Raw genomic sequence first — 25309 nt, forward strand, 5'->3', positions numbered from 1 at the left:
CCCGCGGCCTCCTGATCTATGCCACTCGTAGACGCTGCCCTGGAGACAGCCACCCACACTCATGCGCACTCTGCGATAATCGTCTTGGCAGCCAGCGTGTGCCTCATCTGGTATGCTGTGGTGCTGCTGGTCTGCGGCATTGGCTACACGCAAATGTAGGTCTGCTCTCGCCTCTCCTCTGCTTCTTTTCTCTGACTTTGCCGCAAAGATGGCGACACTACTCACAGCCGGAAGCGGCAGCAGCAGCAGCGATTGACTCGGCCACTGCTCCTCATGTCACCGTCATCCGACCCGTCAAGGGCCTCGAGCCACGTCTCTACGACTGCCTGGCCTCTACTCTAAAACAGCACTATCCTACCGACAAGCTGCACATCCGCTTCTGCATCTCGAATCGCGACGATCCGTCCTATGCAGTACTGCTGCGCCTTCTGGACGATTACCCCGACCATGATGCACAAATCCTGCTGGAAGACGAGGATGAGCTGCTCAAAACGAGACATGGCTCACTTGGGCCGAATCCGAAGATCAGGAATATGAGTAGAGCGTATCGGGAAGCTGTTGGCGATATAATCTGGATCATAGACTGCAACGTTTGGGTCGCCAAAGGTGTTCTAGGCCGCATGGTCGCCAAACTAGAGGGTCATGGTGGAAAGCGGAAATACAAACTCGTGCACCAACTTCCTCTGGTTGTCGACATTCTGGGAACATCGAAAACAGAGGAAACAAATGGTTTACTGGACGCACATGACAATGACACTCAGCTTCGCACCACAAGCTCCGCTTCGGCATCTTTCCAACAAGGCTTCGAAAGAAATGCTTCTACCGTCGGCGGAGGACGTCTCGAAGAAGCCTTCATGTCCTCTGCCCACCCTAAATTCTACACTGCCATCAACACCGTTGCTGTGGCACCTTGCATCGTTGGGAAAAGTACCATGTTCAGGAAATCGCATCTCAATAGTCTCACTAATGACGCTGGTATCGATTACTTCAGTCAGAATATCTGCGAGGACCATCTCATCGGCGATCTACTCTGGAAGAAAAAAGTTCCAGAGGAACTGCGAGGAGAGAAGATCGGCAAACATGCCCAATGCTTCGGCGATCTGGCTATTCAGCCCATGGCGAATATGAGTGTGTATGAGTACTGGAGCCGCAGAGTCAGGTGGTTGAGAGTGCGAAAGTTTACTGTCACACTCGCGACGCTGGTCGAGCCTGGGACCGAAAGCTTCTTATGCTCAGCCTATGGCGCATTCGCGGCGACTACCTTGCCCTACATATACGGCACTCTGCACGTCCCGCAGACATGGGCCGCATTCGCCGCAATTTGGCTCTTAAGCGTCGCGCTTTGGTGTGTAGTGGACTGGACATTGTACCTCAAACTCCACTCAAGTGCGTCAATCGAACCTGACGAGCATACACCTTCCTTCGCAAGGAGGAGCAAGACGAAACGACCTTTTGGTGAGTGGCTATTGGCATGGATCGGACGAGAAGCTCTGTGTCTCCCCATCTGGCTTTGGGCGTTTTGGGGTGGAACACGAGTCGAGTGGAGAGGGAGGAAGTTCTGGGTGGGCATGGACATGAAAGTGCATGAAATAAACGACAATGGTGCTCTGCAGGAGGGGGATGGGCTGCCAGTTACTAGATCTGCTTCACATTTATCCACCGCAAATGGAAATCACGGGAAAGCGAGAGTGGACTGAATGACCATGATGGAAAGCTATATCACTTGCGCAGACGCACCCACACCCTTCATGCTCAGCCTTCCACACGCCTCAAACTCGTCCTTCCCTTTCTCGCGCACCTTTGAGTATTCGTCAAAAGTGCAGTAGTATTACGTGCGCGAGAGGAAATTCCGCTCGCGACTGGGGAGTGGGATGACACAACGACTTGCAACATGAGCCATCGTGTCAGTACTGCGGATCATCAATGAATCAATTCCAAGTTTCTTGAGTTTCAATTTCGAGTCTGCTTATTTGACGCTTGATATCTTTGACAGACTCATTCGAATGACGATGATAATTGGTCATGTCATCATTCGTGGCGGAAGACTGAGTACATGTAGGTAGGTATGTAGTCCATTGAGACGTGGCCCGCTGCTCGCCCGTGATATTGCATGCCAGACCAGACCACCTACCATCCTTACTGCGACTGGGCCCTAAAAGTTTGTACCGACCCATCGTCTAGCACTCTTGAACATTCTACTCCAAGGACCGAACTCGCCCCATTCCTTCTTCTGTTCACCACGAGGCAAGTAGCTCGCGACTTCCTTCAGAATCGTGCGCTCCGGATGAGGCATAAGAGCCAAGACTCTGCCGTCGGGTGTACGCACACCTGTGATGCCCATGGGAGATCCGTTCGGGTTGTAAGGATAGGCTTCGGTAGGCTTGAGATAGTTGTCGACGTAGCGTATGGCAACGAGACCTTGATCGATGAGATTCTCCGCTGAAGATTCGCCAGACTGCGGGAATGATGCGCGGCCTTCCCCGTGGGCGGTGACGACGGGGAGGTAGGATCCATTCATGCCGTGGAGGAATACGGACGGAGTTTTGTAGTTGTCGGCTTTCTCGGTGACTTGGACCATGCAGACACGAGCTTCGTACTGCTCACTGATATTGCGTTCGAAAGTTGGCCAGTTTTCGGCGCCTGGGATCAGCTCGGTCAAACGGGATAAGAACTGGCAGCCGTTACAGACCCCGAGAGTGAAGGTGTTGGGGCGTTCGAAAAAGTCCTTGAACTCATTGCGCGCTCCTTCATGCAACAGGACCGACTTAGCCCAGCCTTGACCCGCACCGAGCACGTCGCCGTAGCTGAAGCCACCGCAAGCGGCAAGGCCAACAAATGATTTGAGGGAGACGCGCCCAGTGAGGATGTCGGTCATGTGGACGTCGATGGGGCTGAAGCCTGCAATGGAGAATGCAAAGGCCATCTCTGCATGGCCGTTGACACCCTGTTCGCGAAGGATTGCAACGCGCGGTTTCTGCTTGATGGTTGCCGAGATGGATGTGCTCCATGGCAGAATGTTCTCGTCTGGCTTGAAGCTGAGGTTGAATCGCAGACCGGGATTCGCGTTGTCGTCGATGTTTGCCTTCTCGGCATCGGCACAGTCTGGGTTGTCTCTGAGTCTCTGCATGGCCCAGGAGGTGTGATGCCATTTCTGCTGCAATTCTTGTCTTGAAGCACGGTAAATGCAGTCGGCGCCGTAGTGAATGGCAAGCTCCTGTCTCGAGGACCTGGGCACAGATGCAATGACAACGGGTGTCATAGGCGCAAACACGCCGCGGAACTGACTCTCGTGCTTCTTGCGAATCTGGAAGACAGCGCCGAGCTCTTCGTTGAAGAGTGTCTCAATCACATCCTGAGGACGACCAGATTTGACAATGCGATCAAGCATCAGATCAAGTCCACATCGTCCTGCAAACATCATTTCTGCCAGAGTCGTGAACAGCCCTCCATCGGATCGGTCGTGGTAAGCGAGCACGATGTCTGTCTCGTGCAGCTGCTCGATGGCGTGGTAGAGGTCTTTGATGTAGTCAACGTCGTGAACATCTGGTGCAGTATCGCCGACCTGACCAAATACTTGCGCGAGGGCTGAACCGCCCAGTGCCTTTCTACCACCGGCAAGATCGACAAACATCAACAAAGTCTCGCCCACATCCTCATATCGCGCAAGGGTAGGTGTCCATGTACTGCTGAGATCATTCACCGGTGCGAAAGCAGTGATTACCAGAGACAGTGGAGCTGTGACTTCCTTGTCGTCCCACTTGGTCTTCATCGACATAGAGTCTTTGCCGACGGGTATGCTGATGCCCAGCTCTGGGCACAATTCCATGCCGATAGCTTCTACTGCCTCATACAGAGCAGCGCCTTCACCCGGGTGACTGCTCGCTGCCATCCAGTTCGCTGAGAGCCTGATACGCTTGAGTCGGTTGGGGATACTCGCAGCCGCAATGTTGAGCAAAGACTCTGCAACCGCCATACGTGCTGAAGCACCAGCCGAGATCAGAGCGAGAGTAGGCTTTTCTCCCATTGCCATAGCCTCGCCAGTGGTGATACCAGGAGTCAGTGATGTCGCTGTCACCGACACATCTGCAACAGGAGTCTGCCATGGGCCTACCATCTGATCCCGAACAGTCAATCCACCAACTGTACGATCGCCAATTGTGATGAGGAAAGATTTGGAACCCACAGAGGGGAGCGACAGTACTCGATCAATCGCGTGTGGAAGGACACTTTGCACATTCGCGGCCGCACTTGGAATGTATGTAGTCAGGCTGCTGTCGAAAGCCGGGAGCTTCGGCTTGCGTGAGTTGACGGTTCTGGTCATCTTTGGTGGCTTGCCGAAGAGAGTCGACATTGGCAGATCAATGGGAGTTGGCTCTTCGGGCGAGTCTCTGTCCATGAGGACGAGACGCTGTTCCTTCGTAGCTGTTCCCACAACGGAGTACCCACATCGTTCACGCTTGCAGATCTTCTTGAACAGATCAAGCCCGTCAGGAGCGATAGCCATAACATACCGCTCCTGAGCTTCACAACACCAGATCTGTAGAGGGCTAAGACTCGGATCCGCGTTATCGACTTCTCTGAGCTCAAATTTCGCACCGTATCCGGAGTCGTGCGCCAATTCTGGAAGAGCATTAGAAAGACCGCCTGCCCCAACGTCGTGAATGAATTGGATTGGGCTGTCCCGGCCAAGTGACGCGCATGCGTTGATGACTTCCTGTGCGCGTCTCTCGACTTCGGCATTCCCACGCTGCACACTTGCAAAGTCCAAGTCGACACTCCCTTCACCGGATTGTATACTGGATGCTGCACCACCACCAAGCCCAATAAGCATAGCTGGACCACCGAGCACCACCATGTGTGCACCAGGACTGACATCTTCCTTCTTCTTGATCTCATTACCAGGACGCACTGTGCCGACGCCACCAGCAATCATGATCGGCTTGTGGTAGCCTCTTACTTCTGTTGTGCTTTCGTCCACTGGTACGTTCATGGACAAGGTGCGGAAATATCCAGTTGTGTTGGGTCTTCCAAACTCGTTGTTGAAGGCAGCACTTCCGATAGGCGCCTCAAGCATGATGTCGAGACTGCTCGCCAGATGTGCTGGCTTTCCAATGTCGAGCTCCCATGGCTGCCTGTGCCCAGGAATCAAAAGGTCAGAAACGCTGAACCCGCATAGTCCAGTCTTTGGCTTCGAGCCTCGACCGACTGCACCTTCGTCTCTGATCTCCCCGCCAGCTCCAGTAGCGGCACCAGGATAAGGCGATACAGCTGTCGGATGGTTGTGGGTCTCGACTTTGCCAAGATAGTGAACATCCTCCTTCGTCTGCTTCCATTCTCCACTCAGCTGATCTGGAGCCCACTGACTTCCTGGGTAGCCTTGCATGACTGCTGCGTTGTCACTGTATGCCGACAAAACGTAGTCACCATTCCGCTGGTGGGTATTGCGGATCATCTGAAAAAGGCTGTGATCCATGACCTTGCCATCGATAGTCCATTGCGCATTGAACTGCTTGTGTCTGCAGTGCTCCGAATTGACTTGAGCAAACATGAAAAGCTCGACGTCGGTCGGGTTTCGCTTCAGATCTTTGGTGTAGGCGTCGATGAGGTACTTCATCTCCGATTCATCAAGAGCAAGACCCAGGGTCTTGTTGGCCTCTCGTAGTGTTGCTTCGGGGCCAGCTGGATTGTGCAACAGATCAACCCTCTGTAACGGAGCAGGAGCCGCCTGTGCGAACATCAGATCGAGGTCTGGTGGAGTGGTGGCGAGGCTGTCGGTCATGCGATCGTGCAACGAGTCCGGGCTAGGTATCGAGTCATCTTGAGGAGCCTGGTCAAACTTGGCGGCGTAGAGGACGCCACGCTCCACCCTCTTCACAGCGGATTCCAGTCCGCACACATGGGCGATATTGGTTGCTTTTGAGCTCCATGGAGAGATCGTACCGGCTCTGGGACTCACGTAGAACAGCCTAATGTGCTTGTCTGCTGGAGACTGGCCATGATTCACCGCTTTCTGTAAGGCGTCGTAAAGCTCACCGTTCTCGGGATAACTATCGTATTCGAGCAGCTGTTCCACAATCTGATGTTCTTCTTTCGTGAGCTGTCGATACAACACCACGTAGTGCACCCATATTGCCTGCAAATCCTTGGCACCGAGTTGAGACATCAGTCTGTCGCGGCGGAACTTGGATACCGCAGAGGTACCTGGCAAGGCGAGGTAGGTGCCATGATGCTGTGTAGTAGTCATGTTGGAGTGAAGACGACTGCCAATGGCAGTAATTATGGTCGTGTCTAGGTACTGTCTCCGGCAAGGTGAACTTTTTGTAAATGCGGATCCGATTCCGAAAAGGCAAATTTGAGAGCATGTGACTCGCAAAGTCTCACCTCCTACGGATCTACGTATATACCTGTACCTTACCTACATAGGTGACAAAGGGAGGCATGATTCAATGGCGTTGGTACGGAGCAGAACAAGTGAGAAATTTGGGAGTGATGTTAGTTTGACAATGATAGGATACATCGCGTGAAAGCCCTATCCGTCTAGGTTTTCAAATGCCATGCTGAGGCTTCTTTGCAGACCCATTTACGCCTTGAAGGTAGAACACTTCTGCTTCCTCTGAACCCCAAAAAAGACCTTGTTGCTGCCACCCGCCTGTGGCTATTTTCCATGCAAGTGCTCTCATGTTGCAGCACTACTCTTTGTACTGTTACTTCTCGATCTTCCGCGCCCTGTGGTATTGGCAGCGGAGGGTCCCGAAGAAGTGGTCGAACGACTTTTGCTGCCGTGAAAACCTCGCTTCTAGAAACACACATCGATCCCAGTCAGAACAACTGCCATGACTTCATGACGGTGAACAATGGTAGGACGCCATGCGCTATGCAGAATGTGGAGGGTGTAGAGGGCTGTCGCAATTACACAAACAAGAGGGCGGCGAAGTTGGAAAGTATACATGCTGGGGATGAGGCAATGGCGGGCATACACGCTCGAGCTTCTCATCCACGTACCGAATTGGTATGTCTCTCAGCTCTCCCGTCGTCCTGTAAGCGCAACCGCTCCATCGAGATTGTTTCTCCCTCTTCGGCACGCGTAGAGCTCTTCGGCTGCTCGCCATTGGCTTGGGGAGGTCGTACCGCTGGGGCGTGTTCATTCTGTTTCATGGATTGCGCGAGTTGCGTCAATCGATCCCACTTCGCTTGTCGATTCGCCTTCACTGCCTCCGCGTTGTTCTGTTGTTCCGTGTATTCGTGCGAGCATTCATCGAACAGTTGGGGGTTCACTTCCATGAATAGCTTCATGGCATTGTATACCATGCCGTGAATTGTGCTGCATCAAGATCAGCGCGTGCGAATCGGAGGCGTGCGAGTGATACTTACCGATTCCAATGTCCTTTGGAGTTCTCGTATAAGGGTGCAAACATTATTGGAAGAATGACATCAACATTGTCACTAACCAGGTTGCAGAAGTATTCGTTGTTCCAGAAGTAGAGTGCTCGTTCAGCGACCTAGTCATGTCAGTCTGTGGCAATCGCAATTCGGAAAGCAGCCATCTTACCTGGAAGTGAGGGCTCGCCACACTCTTTGCGAGTTGATTAAAAAGAGGCTCTTGCACCTTGGCAAATTCAGCAGGGTCCATCACTTCGAAGATGTCCTCCACTTCGTTCAAGAACATGACTTCCTTTGTGCTGTTCACCTTTGGCCAGTAGCGAAGCAGCCCCAAGACAACCTCTTCAGTCAGCGCAGCATCTTTCTCCAGAAACTGCACAATACAATAGGCAAGCTGTGGGTGGTACATGCTCAAGCTCTTGACTTTGTGAAGGGGGATCAGAACCCTAGTCAAGAACAGCTTGTGCTCCTCCTTCAGTGGCAGTGCGAAGCCGTTGATGATCGAGCCAAGGATTTCCAGTAGCTCGGCGATTCCATTGAATCGCTCGGTCTCGTAGATGAACTGGAAGAAAACGTTGTTGATGCTGCGTCTGATGAAAGATCGCAAGTTGAGAAACTTTCCGTATATCCTGTGTAGCGTGGTCTTCAAAAAGTCTCGTTCGCGAGGGTCCTCTGAGTCGAACAGTTCGAGCAACTGCAATACAAAGCTGTGATCGATATACTGCTTCGCATAGTTCGTGTTGAAATCTTGGCTCTCTATGAAGCGCAGGAAGAACTCGTAGACAACCTGTATATGTGGCCAGGCAACTTCGAGCACTGGCTCGTCCTCCTCGGGGTCAAAGGCTTCACCTTGAGGGTTCATTGGCGGCGGTATTGGTCTAAACAGGTTCTTCGCAAACATCTCCACAACCCGGGGGTACATGGGCTCCGATATGACCTGTCGGTTCTGCGCAACGTAATCCAAGAGCTCGTGCAACGCCAGCCGTTTGATTTCCTTGCTCTTCATGTCGCCCGATGCATCATTGAAGTCAAATATAATGTTACATTGATCTAGCTTCTGCATGAATAGCTCTTGCCTGCGATTCGGTGGAACTTCATGGAAGCCTGGAAGCTTTTCCAATTCGCGTTGCCTTTGATCAGAGATGTCGAACCGTGATGAATGTTGGCGTTTCGGCGTCCTAATTCCTTCTGGAACTGTGTCTTTGGGAGTGGCCTGCAGTCGATCGAAAAGCAAGCTCTTCTGTCCAGCCTTTGGCGGCGCGAGATCGTGTGGCATGGTTTCAGCGGCGCCCGGTGGGGGAATGTGCTGTCTCTGTTAGCGTGGACTTGCACTTTTAGTCTGCACAAGTTGATGGGAACATACTGGGGCGCTTGGAGAAATTACCACACTAGGAGCAAGTGGACCAAGTCGTCCTGGAGTTGATTGACCACCCTGTTGATGAGATCCACTGGTAGAAGGGTTTCCACTGGCATTGCCGTGCTGTGCGAACTGTCCCTGATTCGCGCCCATGTTCAGCGGAGGCTGACCAGGCATGGGCGCGCCAGGGTGGGATTGCGTGGGTGCATCGGTCTGGGCCTTGTTCCGTCCGTCGACGAGGTTGCTGGTGGATGAGGTCGGCGTAGCTTGAGCAGAGCCAGCGGGGGATTGACTGTTCGAGGGACCTCCAGCGGGAGACTGGGTGCCGGAGGCGTTGTTGTCCTTGGTGCCTTTCTTCGCGAGCTTGTTACTCTCTCGGTCCTTCGCTCGCGAGAGCTGTTCTTGCTGTCAGAACACCACATTACCATCTGCCAGACGCGCGCAGAGTATATAGATGGGACATGGAGACTTACCACACGCTGCCGAAAGCCCTTCATCATCTGTCACGCCCAATGGGACGGCGTTTACCAGCTCGCCAGTGTGCTCTCGAGGCAAGGGAACAGGCCCGACCCTGCGCCGCTCTGCGCTGCGCGTGTGCTTTGCTAGGACTCCTGCAACGTGCTTGCTCTTGCTCGCCAGACGACGATGGACGCGCAGCTCGCGTGACTCGAGGGTGTAGTTTGGCGCAGGGCGGCCGACTAGGGAGGGACGGCAGTGAGAGGGGGGTGGGTGGTGATGTTGTTGTGGTTGCTGGCGCCGTGGACGATGTGCTGGGCTTGGCCAGAGTGACGCCAAGCGAGCAGAGTTAGGGACGGCTGGACGGGGATGCAGGCAGGAGACGAGGCGTGGGCGTGCTACAACGGCGTGGACGACGACGACAGCGACGATGAGGTGCAATGGGTGCGGGAGCGGCGGGCGACAAGGAGGTGGAGGTCGAGGAGCGGACAGGCAGTGAGATGATTCGTCTAGCGTGCGGGCTGTGATGCACATTGCACGACACGACGGGAGCTTCAAAAGTTGTCGATCTAGGCACCTGCAGGCAAGAGAAAGATGGACCCCTCGCGATTTCGCACATTAGGCACTAAGGTTTCATGCGCCTCCTACCAGTTCAGTTTATTACCTCTTATACCACCTACTAGCTACATGTACTCAGGTACATATACTCTCACCCATCCTCCGACCCAAAGCGGCCATACCTGAGAGGTCAGGTAGGTATCCGTATCACGCAGAGCGGTAACGTGGGCCCCGCTCAGGACCTCACTGCCGCGTTCCTGGCCACTGCACCTGCGCAGATGCGACGCGAGCATGGCACAGGACCAGTCGCCTAGCCGCTCCATCGCTCCCATATATCATGTGCCTCGGGGACGCATTGTGGCTGTAGAGCACCCGTGCATCGTGAAGAACTTCGATAATGGCTTCAAGTCGTTCGGCGGCGAGGCGCAGCTCAAGCACGTGAGTGGAATCGCGAAGCTTCGTCAAGGTAGGCTTCTCATGTATCGGACAGGTTCTCGAGCATCACGTTGGCGACTCGAAGCTCAGCAACAAGCAAAATGAGCTTCCGGAACCCACTGCCGGCGTCTCGCTCAGGCCCGGCGATCCATTCGCCAAGAAGCTGACATCTACTGGCATACCGACGAGGAACTTGCTCGTCAAGGTGACTGTGCCGAAACGGACTGGACGAAAGCGGAAACGTGGCTCTGACGAGCCCTTCTCCGATGCTGAACAACCAACAGCACAACCAGCGGGGAGCGTTACTGGGCCGGACCTGCTAGAACGACTTCGACAGCATGAGAGTGACTATACCATCGAGGCTGTCGGCCTCTTGCGCGAGACGCATCGATTCCGAGCACTCCCAGACTTTCAGTTGCGCAGCGGCGGCCTTCCAGTCATGCAAGAACTGCGAGACCATGTCTTCACGCCCGATTATGAACGGCTGTCGCAATTCGACGTAAATCTGTCAGGCTCTGCCTATCGAGGCCAGTATCCAGGTCCGCCCAGCTTTACCAGTTTCGACATGCCACATAAGTATGAATACCAGCAGGCTGCAGGGGTGGTCTTTGTGCAAGACGACGATGGCCAGATCATGTCTAAGAACATCGCGGCACCGGTCAAACGAGTGACATGGGGCTTGCCACCGGATATCGACGAAGTACCACAGGGCCCTCCAATAGAGCTGCCGCGACGTAATCCGGGTGGTGAAATGCTTCCTCGTGCAGTAAGGGACTTGGCGAAGATATTGGAGGAACGCCCACTTGTCACGAAGCGAGTTGCACTCAACTCCATGCCAGTCACGAGTGAGAGTATCTTCAAAGAAGCCACGCAATACGTCGGCTACAGCTTCAAAGCTGGGCCGTGGAAAGACAGCCTCATTAAATACGGCGTCGATCCTCGAAAAGACCCCAAATACCGTCACTACCAGACACTCATGTTTCAGTTGGATGCTCATGCCTTCAAAGACGTCCACAGCCATGATAGACCGTCCTGGAAGCAGAACGAAACCAACACTACCTGGGCGAGACCACTTCGTCACACCAAGGACGCCCCATCGACACACATCTTTGATGGTAAGAGCATCACAGCGAATGGAAAGACATGGCAGACGTGCGATGTGCACGACCCGGTAGTCCTCAAGCTTCTGCAGACCGACGATCTCCCAACGGAGTGTGACGTCTATCAGTGGGGTTGGTACCATAACGGCACGATGGCAAAAGTGCGAACCATCATGAAGGACAAAATGAAGTACCTATTCGCGAAGCAAGAACCACCACACGCAGACTACGAAATTTTGGCAAGATTGCCTGACAAGATCTCGCGAGCCAACATCAAAGACGCGATCCTCAACTCACGAGAGTACAACAATCACTGCATGATGATGGCGACTGAAGTGCGAAATATTATCAAGTCCGGTGAGGGTGGCAACGCAAGAAGTACGAAGAGCATGTGGGAGCGAAGAGCAAAGGGTATGAGTGTCGATAACGATGACAGGGAAGACAGTGACAATGACAACGATCCGAGTGAAGATCTTCGGAATATTGACACCGGAAACGACATCGATGGTGACTTTGCGGAGGACACAATGGAATTCGAGCTCGATCCAGCGTTGCAGCGAGCAGGAGAGCGGACTGCCGCGATGGAGGACAGGGACACGTTAGAGGATGCTTAGGTAGCCACCTAGTACCTGTTCATATATGCGAGGCACCTTGGCACCTACATGTAGTGCTCGTATCGGTCAGCTGCTGTTGGAGGCACTTGCCAAATTGCCTGACGAAGCCCATCGTGCATATTAGTGTCTTACTTCATACACCTAAGCACTCCATTCTACAGTATTTCTTCGGCGGAGCGCACCGGCCTTGACTCAATCAGGTAGACAGGCGCCATATTCCCAGCAACTGTACCCTACATGTAGTACTGTAGGTACCTATCATACCAGGTAAGGTACACGCGTTTTCAATACAGGTAGGTACCTGTGCCAAGGCTAACGCCCAAAATTCAGAAGAATTCCAAATATCGTCAAGTCGGCTACTTGAGAAGCAGAAGTCGGACGTTCGACAGGAAGCTTACAACCCCCTACGGACATGGGAAACGTAGAAACCACTCATTCATCGACCAAGCGTATCGAAAAACGTCTTATCGTCGTCGTCCTAGGAGGTAGAGATTTCAGGCAACCCTGAGTTGCTATCCCATAGGTTTATGGCAACCCTAACAAAGTCCCTACACTTCGACGTTTAGCAAGCTCAATTGACTGACGTGCCCCTTCTGAATACATAAGGTACCTCAGGTACATGTACAAGTAGTCGCGGTGCATTCACATGCAATTTGCAAATCAGTTGCTAGATTTACCAAGGCTACTGTCAAGTTGAGCGATGGTATACGGCAAGCTGAAATTATACTGCGCTGCCTCATCTCTGGACATACCTCGGAACATCATTAAGGTACCTTACCTTGGTGTTGGTTATAGTTCTTCATCAGTTGCTAGTAGGTAGCTACGAAGCCCTCAAAAATGCTTATTCCAGTGGTCGCTGACCTTGCCGGTAAGTGCCCGCTCTTCCCAGCGGGGCAAGGGCGTGTATTCTTGTGATTAACTCCATATCTCAAACATGAAATCACGAGTCAAGGTGCGACCCGACGGCCCCGTCAACTCGACTTCAGACCTTACCTACGCTTATCCGAAGTTGCTGTTGTCAGTGACAGGCAATCAGGCATTGCGGCAATACAGCTGGACTTTCTGGACTTTCTAGCGCGGCGCTCGTGGTGAAATTCGGCAGGTGGTGTTGTGTACGGGAGATGTGATCAGCCTCGGATCCGACGTCTGGTAATGGGATGCTGCTCATGTGAAGGACTGGTCAGTGGTGGGGAGGAGCCGAGTTCACAAGCGTTGGCTTGATGATCTGGATCGGTACGGAGGTAGGAGGTAAGGTAGAGGTAGGTACGTACCTTATTGATGAGAATCTGTAGGTGCCGTAATAATGCCAAAATGCCAAGCAAGAAAGGATTCAGGACTACCACGACGTACCTCCTGGAGGCTGGGTGGTTGGAGGATGTAGGAGGTACCTGATTACCTGTACACGAAATCGGGACGTTGAGGAGTGATTAACTCGTTGTGGACGGGTAGCTGCTACGAATAACAGGCACATGCGTCACAGACGACAAATCAGGCATCCGAACGGTTGATAAAGGGCTTCACATGCCAATATGCTAAAGCTTCCGATTCGTCAGCCTCGGTGGGTCGGCGCATGTGACTGAAAGCTTGCCGTTGCCGTCACTGGACGTCCGTTTAGTGGGCACAGGCCCGTCCGAGCCTGAGTCTGGCTGGCTGCGCTTCTGTGCGCTGCGCTGCGCTGCCTTGTACCTCGACTCTGAGCACACTTTGTCCCTTCGTCCCGTCTGCATTTTTGCTGCCAGATCCTCCTCTTATGATTTCATGTCTGAGTCGCCCGCCAAATACGATCCTCGCCGCTTTCACATCGACAACAGCTGACTGATCGTGCCAATGCGCCAGCATGGAAGCCCAACAGCCCACACCACGGAGCGCGGTTGCGCGATCGCTAGAAGACGTCGAATGGCCTGCCGTCCCCAGGCATGAGATCAGACCCCACACGCACGATTTCACCTTGCCAGACCTCAAGACAGTGCTCTCGCCAGACTTTGAGCGCCTGTCCACCCCACGACATCCCCCATCGCCGCAGTCTGCGCGTAGCCTACCGCGAATCGACCTGGGGCACTCGCTCAATGAGCGCGGAGCCGATGTGAGGATGGCGAGTCCACTCGAGTCTGCCAGTGTCATAAGCCTAGAAGAGAGAAATGGACGAGCGACAAGTGTGGTATCAATGGAGGACCCCGATGTGAGACTGGCAGCAGAAGCGCTGTCCGGCTTGGGCAATCCAGGTGCGCACATGACGCGGGACCGAAGTCCCCTGGTGTACCGTGTACCGTGCTAACACACTCGTAGAGTACAGTCGTGCTGCCCGGAATCAGAGCCGACAGATGTCACAGACGAGCTCGAAGGAACTTTCACAAGCCGAATATAGGGAGGACCCGGAGCCGATCCTAGAGCTTATAGCGCAAGCCCACCCATGGGTTGGTGGTGCGGTGAAAACTTCTCTGGCAGCTTATTCCACAACGAAGGGTTTCACGCCTCGGATTGTGCAGGGTGCTGCGAGCATGATGGAGCGTAATACTATCAATGTAGCAAGCTCGGTAGGAGGCATCACCGGCATAGACGCTGGTGTACGCCGCTATCTACAGTCTCGTCGGCCTGGAGATATCGAGAATGGTTCTGTCGATAAGCAGGACATCTCCATGACGGACGGCGATGCTCCCAGACATCTCCACGAAGCACAACTGCCTCCATATAGTCGTAGCCGGCCTCCGTCATACCGCGAAGAAGCCAGTCCGATGCGGCCTCCACATTGTCGTAGCTGGAGCTCGCAATTCTGGGTAACTACTGGTGGGCTCTCTGTCGCACTCAGCTATACCTCCCGGAATAGCTTGCGAATCTGCCTGAGCCTACTGCGTGATGCTGCATCGGGCGTGCAGAACCTGAGCAGAGCGCTCCAAATCTGCCTGGAGCAATACGAGCAAGCCCGTGACCAGAAAGCTGAAAACGATGGTGCAATCTTGGAGAAAGGACAGCGACCATCTACGCCAGAACGGAACGAACACGCTCGCAGGCTAGCCGAACAGATTCAAAGAACATGCGACGAGATTATGAAAAAGCTGCACACCGTCGTCAAAGCAGTATCTGCTTACACTGGAGGAGTGCTGCCTGAGAATGCCAAGGAGTTTGTTCGAAGGCAGCTCATGTCGCTACCGGAGCGTTGGCAAATCGTCTCGAGACAGCAAGCTGTGGCTTCCGAGACCAGTCGAAATGCGCTCCGGATGATTGACTTTGCGAGCGAGGGGCTTGAAGTTATGAGCCAAGTCAGCGGTGTCTTGAAGGCCACTCTTGACTCTGCTGAGCAATGGCTCGCGCGAGTCGGTAGAAGCGACAGCAAAAACGACATGCAGGACGAAGTGATGGACGACGCTCCACCTCCACCTCCACGCTCTGATCTGGAGAGGTCATGAGCAACCAAGCAGACGTGCCGGCTACCATGTGGTCCTGAGGCATAGGTACCTTGCATGAACATTCGATACCAGACGAGATATCAAACATACCTGATGCCGGCGAGCAGGAAATAGCGATGCAGGGCTGGCCATGGTGCACCAGATGTCGCTGCGACACAACTTTGGCTAACGGGTTCAGACCTTAGACACAGCCAAGACCAAAACAAAAGGTCAGGACGCCATGCGTGGTCTTCCCGCTACTCGAACAAAAAAGAAGGAAGCGGGAGAGTCAGGCCGTGGTGATTTTTAAGTGATATTCCAACTTACGTTGCGGCGCAGGAAACGTAGCGTGGCGTTCGGCGAGGGTTTGTCTAGGGCCACGAAGTGATGAGAAAGCGGTGCAAGTTGTAGATGAATTGTATATTTTATGCACAAAACTGTAAGAGCTGTATTGAGTCGATACTATTGCGACCATCCGATGACTCCAGTCGATTCTCCTAGGTCCAAGACATCTTTTACTGATACGAATTGCTTCCAGTTCTGTGCGACTCGAGCGGGACGAGCCACGATCATGTGTCGTCATGGCACTTGAATTGCGGCGACAAACTTGATTCCTGGTGCACTTTGGGTAAATACATGTACCTTACGAATGGGATGTATGTACCAAAGGGAGAGTAATGTACATGTATATGGCAACCAGCATCATCCTACAACCAAGTTCCATCTGAAAGCCGGTCTTGCTGGGTTCCCCAATACGAATCTCACACAGTACAGCGAGGTACCTATACAATCAAACGAACGATTGCAACATGCCAGCCGACGACTTTTACGAGCTTGGCGGAGAGGGTGTCACTGCTCTCATGGATACCAAGAGAGGCGACAGAGTCATGCACCATGTCGCAAATACTCACCCGTGGCATTCGCACGCACACGAAGATAAAGAGAGCAGCAGATCTCGCTCGCGCAGGCACAATGGACGTGGTGCTCAGCCACAGCGATCGCCAGAGCCCAAAGGCTCCGTTTATGCGGGCTGGTCGATCAAGTCGCTATTTCAGGGAGGGAACAGTGATGATCAGAAGAAGGAAAAGGAGAAGAGGAAGAGACGGCCACGAGCTGCATCCGAGCCTCATAGATCGCCTCCTCCAGTGTCACCATCCGAGTCCCAGGCACCCGCGATCGACCATGCGAAGGAAAGCCGTCAAGTGGAAGAACGACGCGAGAGATTTCGCCACGCAAAGAACAGTTACATTCCTGTTCAAGCGACACGAGATGTGAATGGATTGCAGTTCGATCTGTCTCGTATGCAGGCCGACGTGGGAAAGGCTGTCAAGGACGCTGCGGGTCGTTGTAGTGTCGAATCGACGAGGCGATGGTAGACAACAGCAGCCCGCAGACGATGTCGCGCAGTGAGCAATCGATGCACCTCTGTACTTTCTTTCGCTCAACAGTTCAGGTCCTCCTACTCGATTGATGCAGCCGACCGCTTAGTAAGCTATCAGCAGGACGGCTCAAATGGGACACCGCCCATCCACAGAGACCTACATATATGCTCCAAAGCTCAATATCCGATTTTTGCAGTCGTCTCAGTTCGGCCTCTCGAAAGTACTACCTTTTACCCATGGCCTTCGCCCTCCTTCCATTGCAGGAAAGCGACATCCCTCGGTGTGTCACAATATACTTTGCAGCATTTCAAAACCCGCATTCCCTTGGTTGCTGGCCTCGCACTCCCAGTGTACGAGCCTGGTGGGAGAAAATGATCAACGACGAGCTCCACGCGCCGGGCGCGAGATGGCTCAAAGCAGTTTCAGTCGAGAGCGGATCAATCGCAGGTTTTATCAAATGGCAGGAATCCAAGCCTGGTGTTGTGCCGGACGCCGATCTTCCGGAATGGCCCCAAGGAGCAGATTCGAGTTTGTGTAATGAGACGTTTGGAGCGTGGGCGAGAGCACATCGAGACTTGATGGGAAGTAGAGGCCACTGGTGTAAGTTCTCTGGAGTTTCGGCTTTGATCGTGGCTGGAGGAGTAGTTGATGCCACACTGCAGATCTTGAAATCGTCGCTACAGATCCGGATTTCCAAGGAAAAGGTGCTGGATCGTTGATGATGCAGTGGGGCTTGGACCAGGCGGATGCACAGTGTCAAGAGGCTTTTCTTGAAGCGTCTCCCGATGCCGTATCACTGTACGAGAGAGCAGGTTTTCGGGAAGCAGGTCGTGTCGACACTTTCATCGATAATGAGCGAGTGAAGGGAGTGTGGTATCGTAACATGTTCATGATCAGATCTGCGAACAGAGAGAAGGTATGACTTGATCATGTTCCAGCAGCTTAGTCTTGTCGTAACTTGTACTTGAGATACATTGGGTCCCGTGGCTTGCTCGCAGTATGCTCGTTTCGGTTGACAGAGGAAGTCTCCTTCATCGCGTTTCCATGCTTGTCGGTAAGCTCAAAGTCAAAATAGGCCAGAAAAAAGGCTACAATCAAAGTGTTTTCCAACTTGGCGAATCGCATCCCCAAGCATGGATGGCGTGCATGTCCCCATCCCATCCACCCATATAGATGCTTCTTGTCTTCCGCTCGATCGGGGAGATATCGGCTCGGATCCCAGACATCGGGATTTGAGTAGATTTCGGGAGAGTAGTGGACGTCTCCGACCGCCAATGCGACATAATGTCCCGGCGGAATGACCTCGCCCGTCTGCTTGTTGATGACCACTTCGGCGTTGGACATGTTCTTTCGAAAGGCAGTGCCCGCCATTTGCAGACGAATCGTGTCTTTCAGGCAGTAGTCAATCATCGGGAATTCACCTTCCCACGCTTCGAAAGGGATCTTCATCAGACGTTCTTTGAGTGGCAGATTCTTTTCGATGCAGTACTTCTCTGCCACGTGCTCGATTTCTTTGCGTACGCGATCTCGCCATTCCGTGTTGAGCGCGAGATAGCACAAGATCCAACTGGCGTTAATGCCACTGTTGAGCTGGCCGGCAAACAGGGCTCCGAGAACAAAAGTCAACATGTCGGTGACGTTGTCGCCTTGGTCGATCAGGTATTGCAATGCATCATCTGCCTTGCGGCCCGTCTTGCTGCGATCATCCACGACCTTTTTGAAGATCATGTAGAGCCTTCCACCCGCGATCGTGCGCATCACTTTGCCGGGCGTGGGAATCCAGGGGTACATGATGCTAACCTGGGATACAGCACCTTCAATCGTTTCGAAGAGGTTGAGCACATTGGCGAGCAATGGTGGATCATCAGCGATCTCGCGACAGCCCACGGTTCGCATCGTGAATTGGAAGACCATGCGATAGATGGAATCAAAAGGATCCGTGATCGGCTCGGGCTTGGATGCGAGATCATCAAGCATCCTGCGGGCGTCTTTGAGCAATTGGGGCAGACCATCCCGAAGAATGTGTCCTTTTAGGATCGCGATGATGCGCTTGGAAAAGTACATGGACTAGAAGCAAGTCAGCAAGTGTTCCCGAAAAGTACGTGCCTCTTGTGCGAAAAGAGCTGTGTGTCTTCGCTGATTCGCCATAGAGTGCTCGAAATGGGAAAACAAATCGAGCATGGGAGTGTCATTTTCCCGGGAGGGTTTGCTTCACTCACAAAGGCACTATCATTGTTGCTTTCTGCCAACAGCTTGTTATCGTCCTTCTTGACCTCGGGTGCGCCCGCAAGAAGGGTCGCATAGCCTTCGGAGAAATCGAGTCGTTTGTCTTCCAGGAAAACTCGGCGCTCTTCTTCACCTGATACACCAATGACCGGATGCTGACCGGCATAGAAGCTGAAATTTCCCGTCGAGGAAGCATTTCGGGCCCTTTCCCACCAGGCCCAGCGTTCGGTGAAGAAGCTGACATGCCCGATGAGGGGAATGCCGTCGGTGGCCAGTTGGGGAGCATTCTTGGGGAATGCGGGCTTATAAAACAGGTAGACGACGAGGCTAATCACGACCAACGAACAGCCCAGGGCCAGGGAGTAAGCGTGTCCGCTGGCGGTTTCGAGGGACAGTATTGCCATTGCGGCGACGGCGCGTGGTAGACTCTACCTCCTATGCCACGTTCTCTATAGTCCACTGGAATGAAAACAGAGGGCTGGGCGGGAAGAAGGGGGGCTGGTGAGAGTGACAGAGAGAGAGAGAGAGATAGAGAGAAGAAGTCGTTTCTCCGCACGCTATAAATCATTAGTACCTCAGGTCAAGTTAGGTATATGTATGTGTGCTATTTCGGCGTGCATTTGTATAATAAGTAAGCTGCACAGGACAGCCAACATCACATCACTAATATCACCACGAGCCGCGAAGGTTTGTCTGGCGTAAAGTCTGTAGCGAGGGATGCCTTGCTTTGGCTGTAAATCGGACTCGCCATCGACCACTCGTCGTGCGAGAATCCCGGCTCTGATGCAAATACCCTATGTGCCCTTGCGCCTCACAACGCCAAGGCTGATATATTAACGCAACACATCAATATGTCAGCAGATACACAGGTACATTGACCTGACTCTATTCAAATCTAGATAGTCCATCTATCAAATTGCCTCAATCTGTACCTTTTACCGGACTTCCAAGCAAGTTGTTATTAGGTAGGTAGATACAGGTAACTATCTGCACTCATCCTCCTCATCTTGACCTTGCTCTCGCGCTCTCGCTTCCTTGTCCTTCTCCATCAGCAAATTCTCCGCCCACACCCGCGCCAATTGTACCGCCGTTCGTGGCTCTTTTTTGTATTTCATGAGATGGTTCTGGATTTCTGCCGGCGTGAACGTGTTGTCCTGTAGTTGTGCAGCGAACTCGACCGCCAATTCTTCTAGATCACCTCCAGACAGCACGGAAAGCTGATTCTCTCCACGAGCCAGTGCGTGGACATGACCATTGGCATAACCGTTGAGCTTCGGCTTCTCACTACTACTATTACTACTACTAGACTTCGTGTGGCCATTTGGGAGTTGGTCAGTGAGGGTGAGTTCAATGTCGGGGACCTGGTCGCTGGCAGCGTACATTCGTACAAACAGCTCGCGTATCTGGTCTTTGGCGGCGAGCTGGAATTCCACTTTTCGATCAACTCTGCCTGGACGGACGAGCGCGGCATCCAGCTTCTCGGCATGATTCGTCGTCATGATCAGGACTCGTCCTTCCGCACTTGCGACGCCATCGATGGCATTGAGAAGTCCCGAAAGTGATATACCCGTACCAGGTGCACGATTTGGCCCGGCGCCGTTGTTTTGCTGCATCGTGGCGTGTGGACCACCCCGTTGAGCTGGAGTGCTGATGGCCTTGAGTTCGCGAGCCAAATCCTTCAGCGTGTAGTCATCGCCCTTTTCTGCCGCTGCCGCCTTTTCCTTACCTTCTTCTCCTTGCTTTCCCGTCTGCTTGCCATCTTTCTTACTCTTGGGCTTGTTCTTTTCGTCACTTGCACGATCTCTGAGCAGACCCGCGGCATCCACATCTTCCAGCAGCACGATACAGCGTCGCGGCAAGCCATTGAATAACTGAAGCAAGTCGCCCTCCGTCAGAGTCGGCTCTTGTAAGCTGATAGCATAGATCTCAAGACCGAAGATACCTGCCAAGGCGAATGACAAACTGGTCTTTCCCGTACCTGGGGGGCCGTGAAATAGATAGCCACGACGGTACGGGATACCTCGAGCGGCATACCAGCGAGCGGAGGCCGGATGCAGGTACTCATTCATATCCCGAATGATCATAGACTTTTGCTCCGCATCCAGAATGACCGTCTCCATGGGGCGAGAGGGTCGGCTGGAGGTCTTGGTCCACGAGCCTCCAAAGCGAGCTCTTTCCTTGGGTGTAGGATGACGAATGGTCGTGGTGTTCCGCTGTCGATTCAGCGACCATACCTTGATTGTTCTGAGTAATTCCTTGATCGGATCCGTGCTGCGGCCGATGCAATCGAGCTGCAGCAGGTCGTCTTCGGCACTTCCGTTGAAAGTGACCTGGACGCGCTGATTGCCCTGGCGTTGCGATCTCTTGAAGAAAAAGAGCGTGCCGTTGTGAAACATGTAGTTCTGACCATAGTACGGCTCGAATCGGGGAGGCAACCGGGCACTCCACCGGGTGTAGTCAAAGATACCATTCTCGTTCAGTGCATCTCCCGCGATATCGTCAGCCCCATCCTCAGCTTTCGCACCCGTCTGCGTCTTAGCTCTCAACGATCGTCGGGAGCCAAATTGCTGGCTCTCGGCGAGCCACGCCATGACCATCTGGAACAAGTCATCATGCTCGTCGATGTAGATGGACGACATGAAGCATCTGCGGAAGGCCCTCTCGAGCATTGCAAATAGATACGACGATCCCTTCATCAACGCGAGTGCTACAAGTCCTGCCGAGACGATGAGGGATGGATCAAAGCCGAAAGTGGCATACACATAGCGCGAGATCAGGCTGTAGCCTGGAATCAGCGTTTCCAGTATGTTGGGGGGCAGATCGGTGAGTGACAGCGGATCAGTGAAATTTTGTGCCGCATGAGATGATGGTACGGCTCGTGCCAGTTTTCGAAAGTCCATGGTTGGTATGTCCCAAATTCGCCAGAAATGTTTGTATGTGTGCGAAAGAGTTACTGGTGTTATCGGGGCTTGTCGATTTCTACCTTGTCAATGTGGATAGTGAACTGTGAGGGTGTGTGTCAGCGACAGGCAGAGCAAACGCCAATCAATGCATGCGTGAAACAAGTTTGCTATGTGAAAGAGAGAGATAGAAAGTGGTTGAATGTTCTTATATGAACGCCACGATATCGCCACGAAAAAGAATGCTGCTGCCTTCATGGAGGCATGAGAAAAAGAGTCATGTTTGCAGTGGCATGAAGGAAGTGGCAAATCTAGAATACATGTAGCTAGGAGGTAAGGTAAGGTACATGTAGGAGGTAGGTAGCGTCGGAGTTGAGATCGGCCTCGCTTTTACCTCCTACCAATACGCATCAATCGCCAAGCCAGCTTTACACACCTCGTAGCAGGTAGGTAGGGAACTCCGAACGTGTTGAGCTGAGATATCTCCGACTTTTACATGGCTGCCTCATACCGGTATACTGGCATATCGGCACAGGCACAGACACAGACACGGGATCGTCTCCATTCAAAACTAGGTGTGTGCATCAAAATCTAGCAACCCGAAGCCGTCATACCCATCTGCACTAATCCCTCTTTGCTCGTGATACTCGCCTCGTCGGCATCCTCATCCAGCAAATCCTCAATCTTCTTCATGTCTTTGATTCTCCAGAATGCGTTGACGCCGTCCGCCAAACGCTGGGTGACACCGCTGAGCTCGTCCTCATTGATCGCTGCAAAGCACAATCGGAATCGCTTCCAGCCCTCCTTGGCAGCAATTTCTGCCGTAGGCGAGAACATGGTCCCGGGCGCAACCAACACTTTATAGGGGCTCGTCGTCCAGAAGACCCACAAGGCTTTCGACAGGCGTTCTGCATCGCCTCGTTTGCTGTATTGCTTGTACAACGGATGTGATTCGAAGAGAACCTGCAGCCATAAGAACATTCCACCTACAGGCCAGTCAAACGAGTACAGCGGGGTCTTTTCGACAACGCTCCACTCATCCTCATCTTCGTCTTCTTCGTGCTGGACGAGACTCTGCCGTCGGCCGGCTTTGACTTGGTATTTCGATGAGTCGAGAATCCTGCACATTGAGTTCATTCTGCGTTCATAGTTCCCTCGTAGGCCTTCCAGCCAGCGAACCCAGCCATCGGCTTTCCAGCCTTGACCATCTCGGAGACCGCCTCGCCCACCCTTACCATCTCTCATGCTCTGTTTAATGCCTTCGTGATCAGGTCCCAAGATAAGTTCTCCAACAACAGACTGCACGAAGCCTGAGGGCTGCTGTGTACTCGTTTCTGTGATGCGCAGCAAGCGTTCAATGAGTGCGGGCTGAGCGGAAATCCAGCCGAGTCTACAGCCAGGCGCGACGGTTTTACTGAATGTGTCTAGGCGAATGACGCGGCCGTCCGTATCGATGCTGAGGAACGAGGGCACCAGGGAGTCGAGGTAGGCGTAGCCACTGGACTTCCAACCCTCGGGATGAGGTTCTGCATTCGCGAACATAGGTTGCTCGGGGTTGAAAGAGGTGTTTGATGGGTGAGAAGTGGTGACGGTGTTTCTTGCTGTGGCGGACGGAAATTGCAGATACCAGTATGGATCATCCTCTACGATCAGGACATCATACTTTTTGGCGACTGCGTAGAGCTCGCGGCGGCGTGCAAGAGACAGGACCCCAGATGTTGGGTTCTGGCCCATACTGCTGCTTGTTAGCTGCATGTAATGTGACCTGACTACGGGATACCAAGTGACTACTCACGTCACCGTGTACAGGAGATGAGGTCTTCTTCCCTTAGTGTGGTCCCAGTTCTCCAACACATCTCGCATACCACCAGGACCTTCTGCAATCAAACCTTCATCGTCAATGGCTACGGGCGTAACAGTCAAACCTCGAGGGTATGCACTAGAAAGCGAGGAGGTTATGTGTCAGCAGATATTTTGCACATGACGATGCTATTCCAGTACCTACCTCTGCACCGCATTCATATAGGCAAAATGTTCGACCAACAAGCCCTCACGATCTCTGATCCAGTCCTTCTCTTCACTCCACTCATTGGAGAATGCCGTCAGCACCTTGGACCACCCATCCGTATTTCCACACGTGAGTAGCACCTCTGGGCCGCCTTTGTAGGGGGTGTTTGGATGCAGGTTTTTCTGGGTAAACTCCCGAAGGAAGTAGTAGAGCGGAGGGTAGCCTTGGGCTGTGCCATACTGCAATGCAGTGGACAAATCGATCTTCTTTACGGGATTTGGCTGTTTCGAATCGTGGGGGACAACAATAGCGTCTTGTGGCTGATCGAGAGGGTTGTTCTGCGCGCGTTGCTTTCTCTGGCCGTGCAGCGATAAGCTCGCCAGGACTTCGTCGTCGCTCGGAGGGTCGATGGGTAGGTTGGGGGTCGGGGAGAATCGATCGGGTCGGGCAACTTTGGCTTCGAGAGTATCGAATGGAAAATAGTAGTTGTTGGGTAAGCCTCCGGCAAGCTGACCTATGCCTGGGATCTGGAAGTACTTGTAGAATGCCTTCATGGAACTGGCCGTGCGAGCCTTGGTCGCCCGACTGAGATGGTGGGAGAGATCTTTTGGCTCTGGCCGAGTGTCCATGGCATTGGCGTCTGCCATTCTGATTGTCCTAGTTCCGGCCTGGAAAAGAGAGAGGGAGAGAGGGAGAGAGGGGGAGGGGAAGAAGGAGAGGGTGAGAGTGAGAGTGAGAGTGAGAGAGAGAGTGAGAGTGAGAGAGTGAGAGAGAAGTGGTCGATATAGAGACCGGACGACAAGATTGCTCGGCGTACACTTCTTCTCGGTCTTATCAGCATCCTACTGCATGCTCATGTAATCAAGGGCCCGATGTGTCCATGCCCCACGCGAGTGTATCGTGCCTTCCCTTCGTTGACATGACCACATGCCAGATGGAACCAATCAGAGGGGGGCTTGCAGTGGGTCGACGTTGATGGAGGCGAGCATCATCGACGAAGACGGACGTGTCCGTGTCCCGTGTGTCTCCCTTCTTTGTACCTGCACTTCCAGACATTTGTCGTCCAGACATTTGTCGCCTGATAATCCTACCGACGCGACCAGCTTTCTCCCACAGATTCCTTCATACATGTAAGGTACCTGGTAGGTATCCGACATTTCTGTTGTTCGGTGTGGAATTCATGTATTGTCCTTTGCCTGATCTGGCACTGGGAGTAGGTAGTAGGAGGTAGTCATGTGCGTGTATTACCGAAGCTGTCCTCGCGAGAATCACGACCTGATGTTTTCAACAAGACGTCGGACGAGGCATGGGCAAGGAAGATAGGAGGTACAGGTACCTAGGTGAGCAGTTGCGGCCATTGAGGACAGAAATACACCATGGACGAGATGGGCCGTCAAGACATCAAGAAGGACAACGCAACAGTAATACGGATTGATGAAGGCTGCTGGTCAGTGGGCACCACCTTTATATACCTTCAGTCTCACGGATTGCTGCCCTGGCTGCCCACCCC

The 25309-nt window shown here is 53.1% G+C and overlaps 10 protein-coding genes across 10 annotated transcripts; 5 read left to right on the forward strand and 5 right to left on the reverse strand.

Moving 5' to 3' along the window:
* Nucleotides 1-10: 10 nt before the first annotated feature.
* SEPMUDRAFT_134105 (glycosyltransferase family 21 protein) lies at nt 11-1697 on the forward strand (the record flags this gene model as incomplete). Its single annotated transcript, XM_016902608.1, has 2 exons — nt 11-155; nt 209-1697. Exons 1-2 carry the CDS (start codon nt 19-21, stop codon nt 1695-1697), a joined length of 1626 nt encoding a protein of 541 aa, XP_016760331.1. The 5' UTR covers nt 11-18.
* A 219-nt stretch (nt 1698-1916) lies between these two features.
* On the reverse strand, nt 1917-6273 carry SEPMUDRAFT_149943 (phosphoribosylformylglycinamidine synthase). Its single transcript, XM_016905869.1, has one exon. It carries the CDS (start codon nt 6242-6244, stop codon nt 2153-2155), a length of 4092 nt encoding a protein of 1363 aa, XP_016760332.1. The 5' UTR covers nt 6245-6273; the 3' UTR covers nt 1917-2152.
* Nucleotides 6274-6485: 212 nt separating this feature from the next.
* Nucleotides 6486-9642, reverse strand: SEPMUDRAFT_126510 (serine/threonine protein phosphatase 2A). Its single transcript, XM_016902079.1, has 5 exons — nt 9211-9642; nt 8744-9133; nt 7550-8686; nt 7372-7499; nt 6486-7321 (listed from the first exon to the last, which is right to left on the reverse strand). The coding sequence occupies exons 1-5, from the start codon at nt 9235-9237 to the stop codon at nt 6991-6993; spliced, it is 2013 nt and encodes a 670-aa protein (XP_016760333.1). The 5' UTR covers nt 9238-9642; the 3' UTR covers nt 6486-6990.
* A 280-nt stretch (nt 9643-9922) lies between these two features.
* On the forward strand, nt 9923-11932 carry SEPMUDRAFT_87847 (uncharacterized protein). The gene is made up of 2 exons (XM_016910455.1): nt 9923-10189; nt 10242-11932. Exons 1-2 carry the CDS (start codon nt 10043-10045, stop codon nt 11898-11900), a joined length of 1806 nt encoding a protein of 601 aa, XP_016760334.1. The 5' UTR covers nt 9923-10042; the 3' UTR covers nt 11901-11932.
* A 1684-nt stretch (nt 11933-13616) lies between these two features.
* SEPMUDRAFT_149947 (Opi1-domain-containing protein) lies at nt 13617-15754 on the forward strand. Its single transcript, XM_016905870.1, has 2 exons — nt 13617-14122; nt 14187-15754. Exons 1-2 carry the CDS (start codon nt 13738-13740, stop codon nt 15302-15304), a joined length of 1503 nt encoding a protein of 500 aa, XP_016760335.1. The 5' UTR covers nt 13617-13737; the 3' UTR covers nt 15305-15754.
* An 81-nt stretch (nt 15755-15835) lies between these two features.
* Nucleotides 15836-19384, reverse strand: SEPMUDRAFT_149948 (cytochrome P450 6A1). The gene is made up of 2 exons (XM_016905871.1): nt 18885-19384; nt 15836-18732 (listed from the first exon to the last, which is right to left on the reverse strand). The coding sequence occupies exons 1-2, from the start codon at nt 19293-19295 to the stop codon at nt 17608-17610; spliced, it is 1536 nt and encodes a 511-aa protein (XP_016760336.1). The 5' UTR covers nt 19296-19384; the 3' UTR covers nt 15836-17607.
* SEPMUDRAFT_108995 (uncharacterized protein) lies at nt 16093-16659 on the forward strand (the record flags this gene model as incomplete). The annotated part of the gene is made up of 1 exon (XM_016900759.1): nt 16093-16659. One exon carries the CDS (start codon nt 16093-16095, stop codon nt 16657-16659), a length of 567 nt encoding a protein of 188 aa, XP_016760337.1.
* On the forward strand, nt 16902-17587 carry SEPMUDRAFT_46030 (acyl-CoA N-acyltransferase; the record flags this gene model as incomplete). Its single annotated transcript, XM_016908983.1, has 2 exons — nt 16902-17265; nt 17328-17587. 2 exons carry the CDS (start codon nt 16902-16904, stop codon nt 17585-17587), a joined length of 624 nt encoding a protein of 207 aa, XP_016760338.1.
* Nucleotides 19385-19749: 365 nt separating the features above from the next.
* On the reverse strand, nt 19750-21791 carry SEPMUDRAFT_134111 (P-loop containing nucleoside triphosphate hydrolase protein; the record flags this gene model as incomplete). The annotated part of the gene is made up of 1 exon (XM_016902609.1): nt 19750-21791. The coding sequence occupies one exon, from the start codon at nt 21789-21791 to the stop codon at nt 19875-19877; it is 1917 nt and encodes a 638-aa protein (XP_016760339.1). The 3' UTR covers nt 19750-19874.
* Nucleotides 21792-22090: 299 nt separating this feature from the next.
* SEPMUDRAFT_67907 (aromatic amino acid aminotransferase 1) lies at nt 22091-24548 on the reverse strand. The gene is made up of 3 exons (XM_016909796.1): nt 23797-24548; nt 23587-23730; nt 22091-23526 (listed from the first exon to the last, which is right to left on the reverse strand). The coding sequence occupies exons 1-3, from the start codon at nt 24444-24446 to the stop codon at nt 22383-22385; spliced, it is 1938 nt and encodes a 645-aa protein (XP_016760340.1). The 5' UTR covers nt 24447-24548; the 3' UTR covers nt 22091-22382.
* Nucleotides 24549-25309: the final 761 nt, after the last annotated feature.

Source organism: Sphaerulina musiva (genome assembly GCF_000320565.1).
Source record: "Sphaerulina musiva SO2202 unplaced genomic scaffold SEPMUscaffold_6, whole genome shotgun sequence".
Classification (NCBI taxonomy): domain Eukaryota; kingdom Fungi; phylum Ascomycota; class Dothideomycetes; order Mycosphaerellales; family Mycosphaerellaceae; genus Sphaerulina; species Sphaerulina musiva.

Coding starts and splice junctions, on each gene's coding strand:
- SEPMUDRAFT_149943 (XM_016905869.1), bottom strand. CDS start 6,244: ATGACTACTACACAGCATCATGGCACCTACCTCGCCTTGCCAGGTACC.
- SEPMUDRAFT_149947 (XM_016905870.1), top strand. CDS start 13,738: ATGGAAGCCCAACAGCCCACACCACGGAGCGCGGTTGCGCGATCGCTA. Junction 14,123..14,186: donor GTCCGGCTTGGGCAATCCAG/GTGCGCACATGA, acceptor ACACACTCGTAG/AGTACAGTCGTGCTGCCCGG.
- SEPMUDRAFT_67907 (XM_016909796.1), bottom strand. CDS start 24,446: ATGGCAGACGCCAATGCCATGGACACTCGGCCAGAGCCAAAAGATCTC. Junction 23,731..23,796: donor TATATGAATGCGGTGCAGAG/GTAGGTACTGGA, acceptor CTCGCTTTCTAG/TGCATACCCTCGAGGTTTGA. Junction 23,527..23,586: donor CATCTCCTGTACACGGTGAC/GTGAGTAGTCAC, acceptor AACAAGCAGCAG/TATGGGCCAGAACCCAACAT.
- SEPMUDRAFT_87847 (XM_016910455.1), top strand. CDS start 10,043: ATGGCACAGGACCAGTCGCCTAGCCGCTCCATCGCTCCCATATATCAT. Junction 10,190..10,241: donor GCGAGGCGCAGCTCAAGCAC/GTGAGTGGAATC, acceptor TGTATCGGACAG/GTTCTCGAGCATCACGTTGG.
- SEPMUDRAFT_149948 (XM_016905871.1), bottom strand. CDS start 19,295: ATGGCAATACTGTCCCTCGAAACCGCCAGCGGACACGCTTACTCCCTG. Junction 18,733..18,884: donor GCAACAATGATAGTGCCTTT/GTGAGTGAAGCA, acceptor ACTTGCTTCTAG/TCCATGTACTTTTCCAAGCG.
- SEPMUDRAFT_126510 (XM_016902079.1), bottom strand. CDS start 9,237: ATGATGAAGGGCTTTCGGCAGCGTGTG. Junction 9,134..9,210: donor AGGGCTTTCGGCAGCGTGTG/GTAAGTCTCCAT, acceptor CAGCAAGAACAG/CTCTCGCGAGCGAAGGACCG. Junction 7,500..7,549: donor TGGCGAGCCCTCACTTCCAG/GTAAGATGGCTG, acceptor TGACATGACTAG/GTCGCTGAACGAGCACTCTA.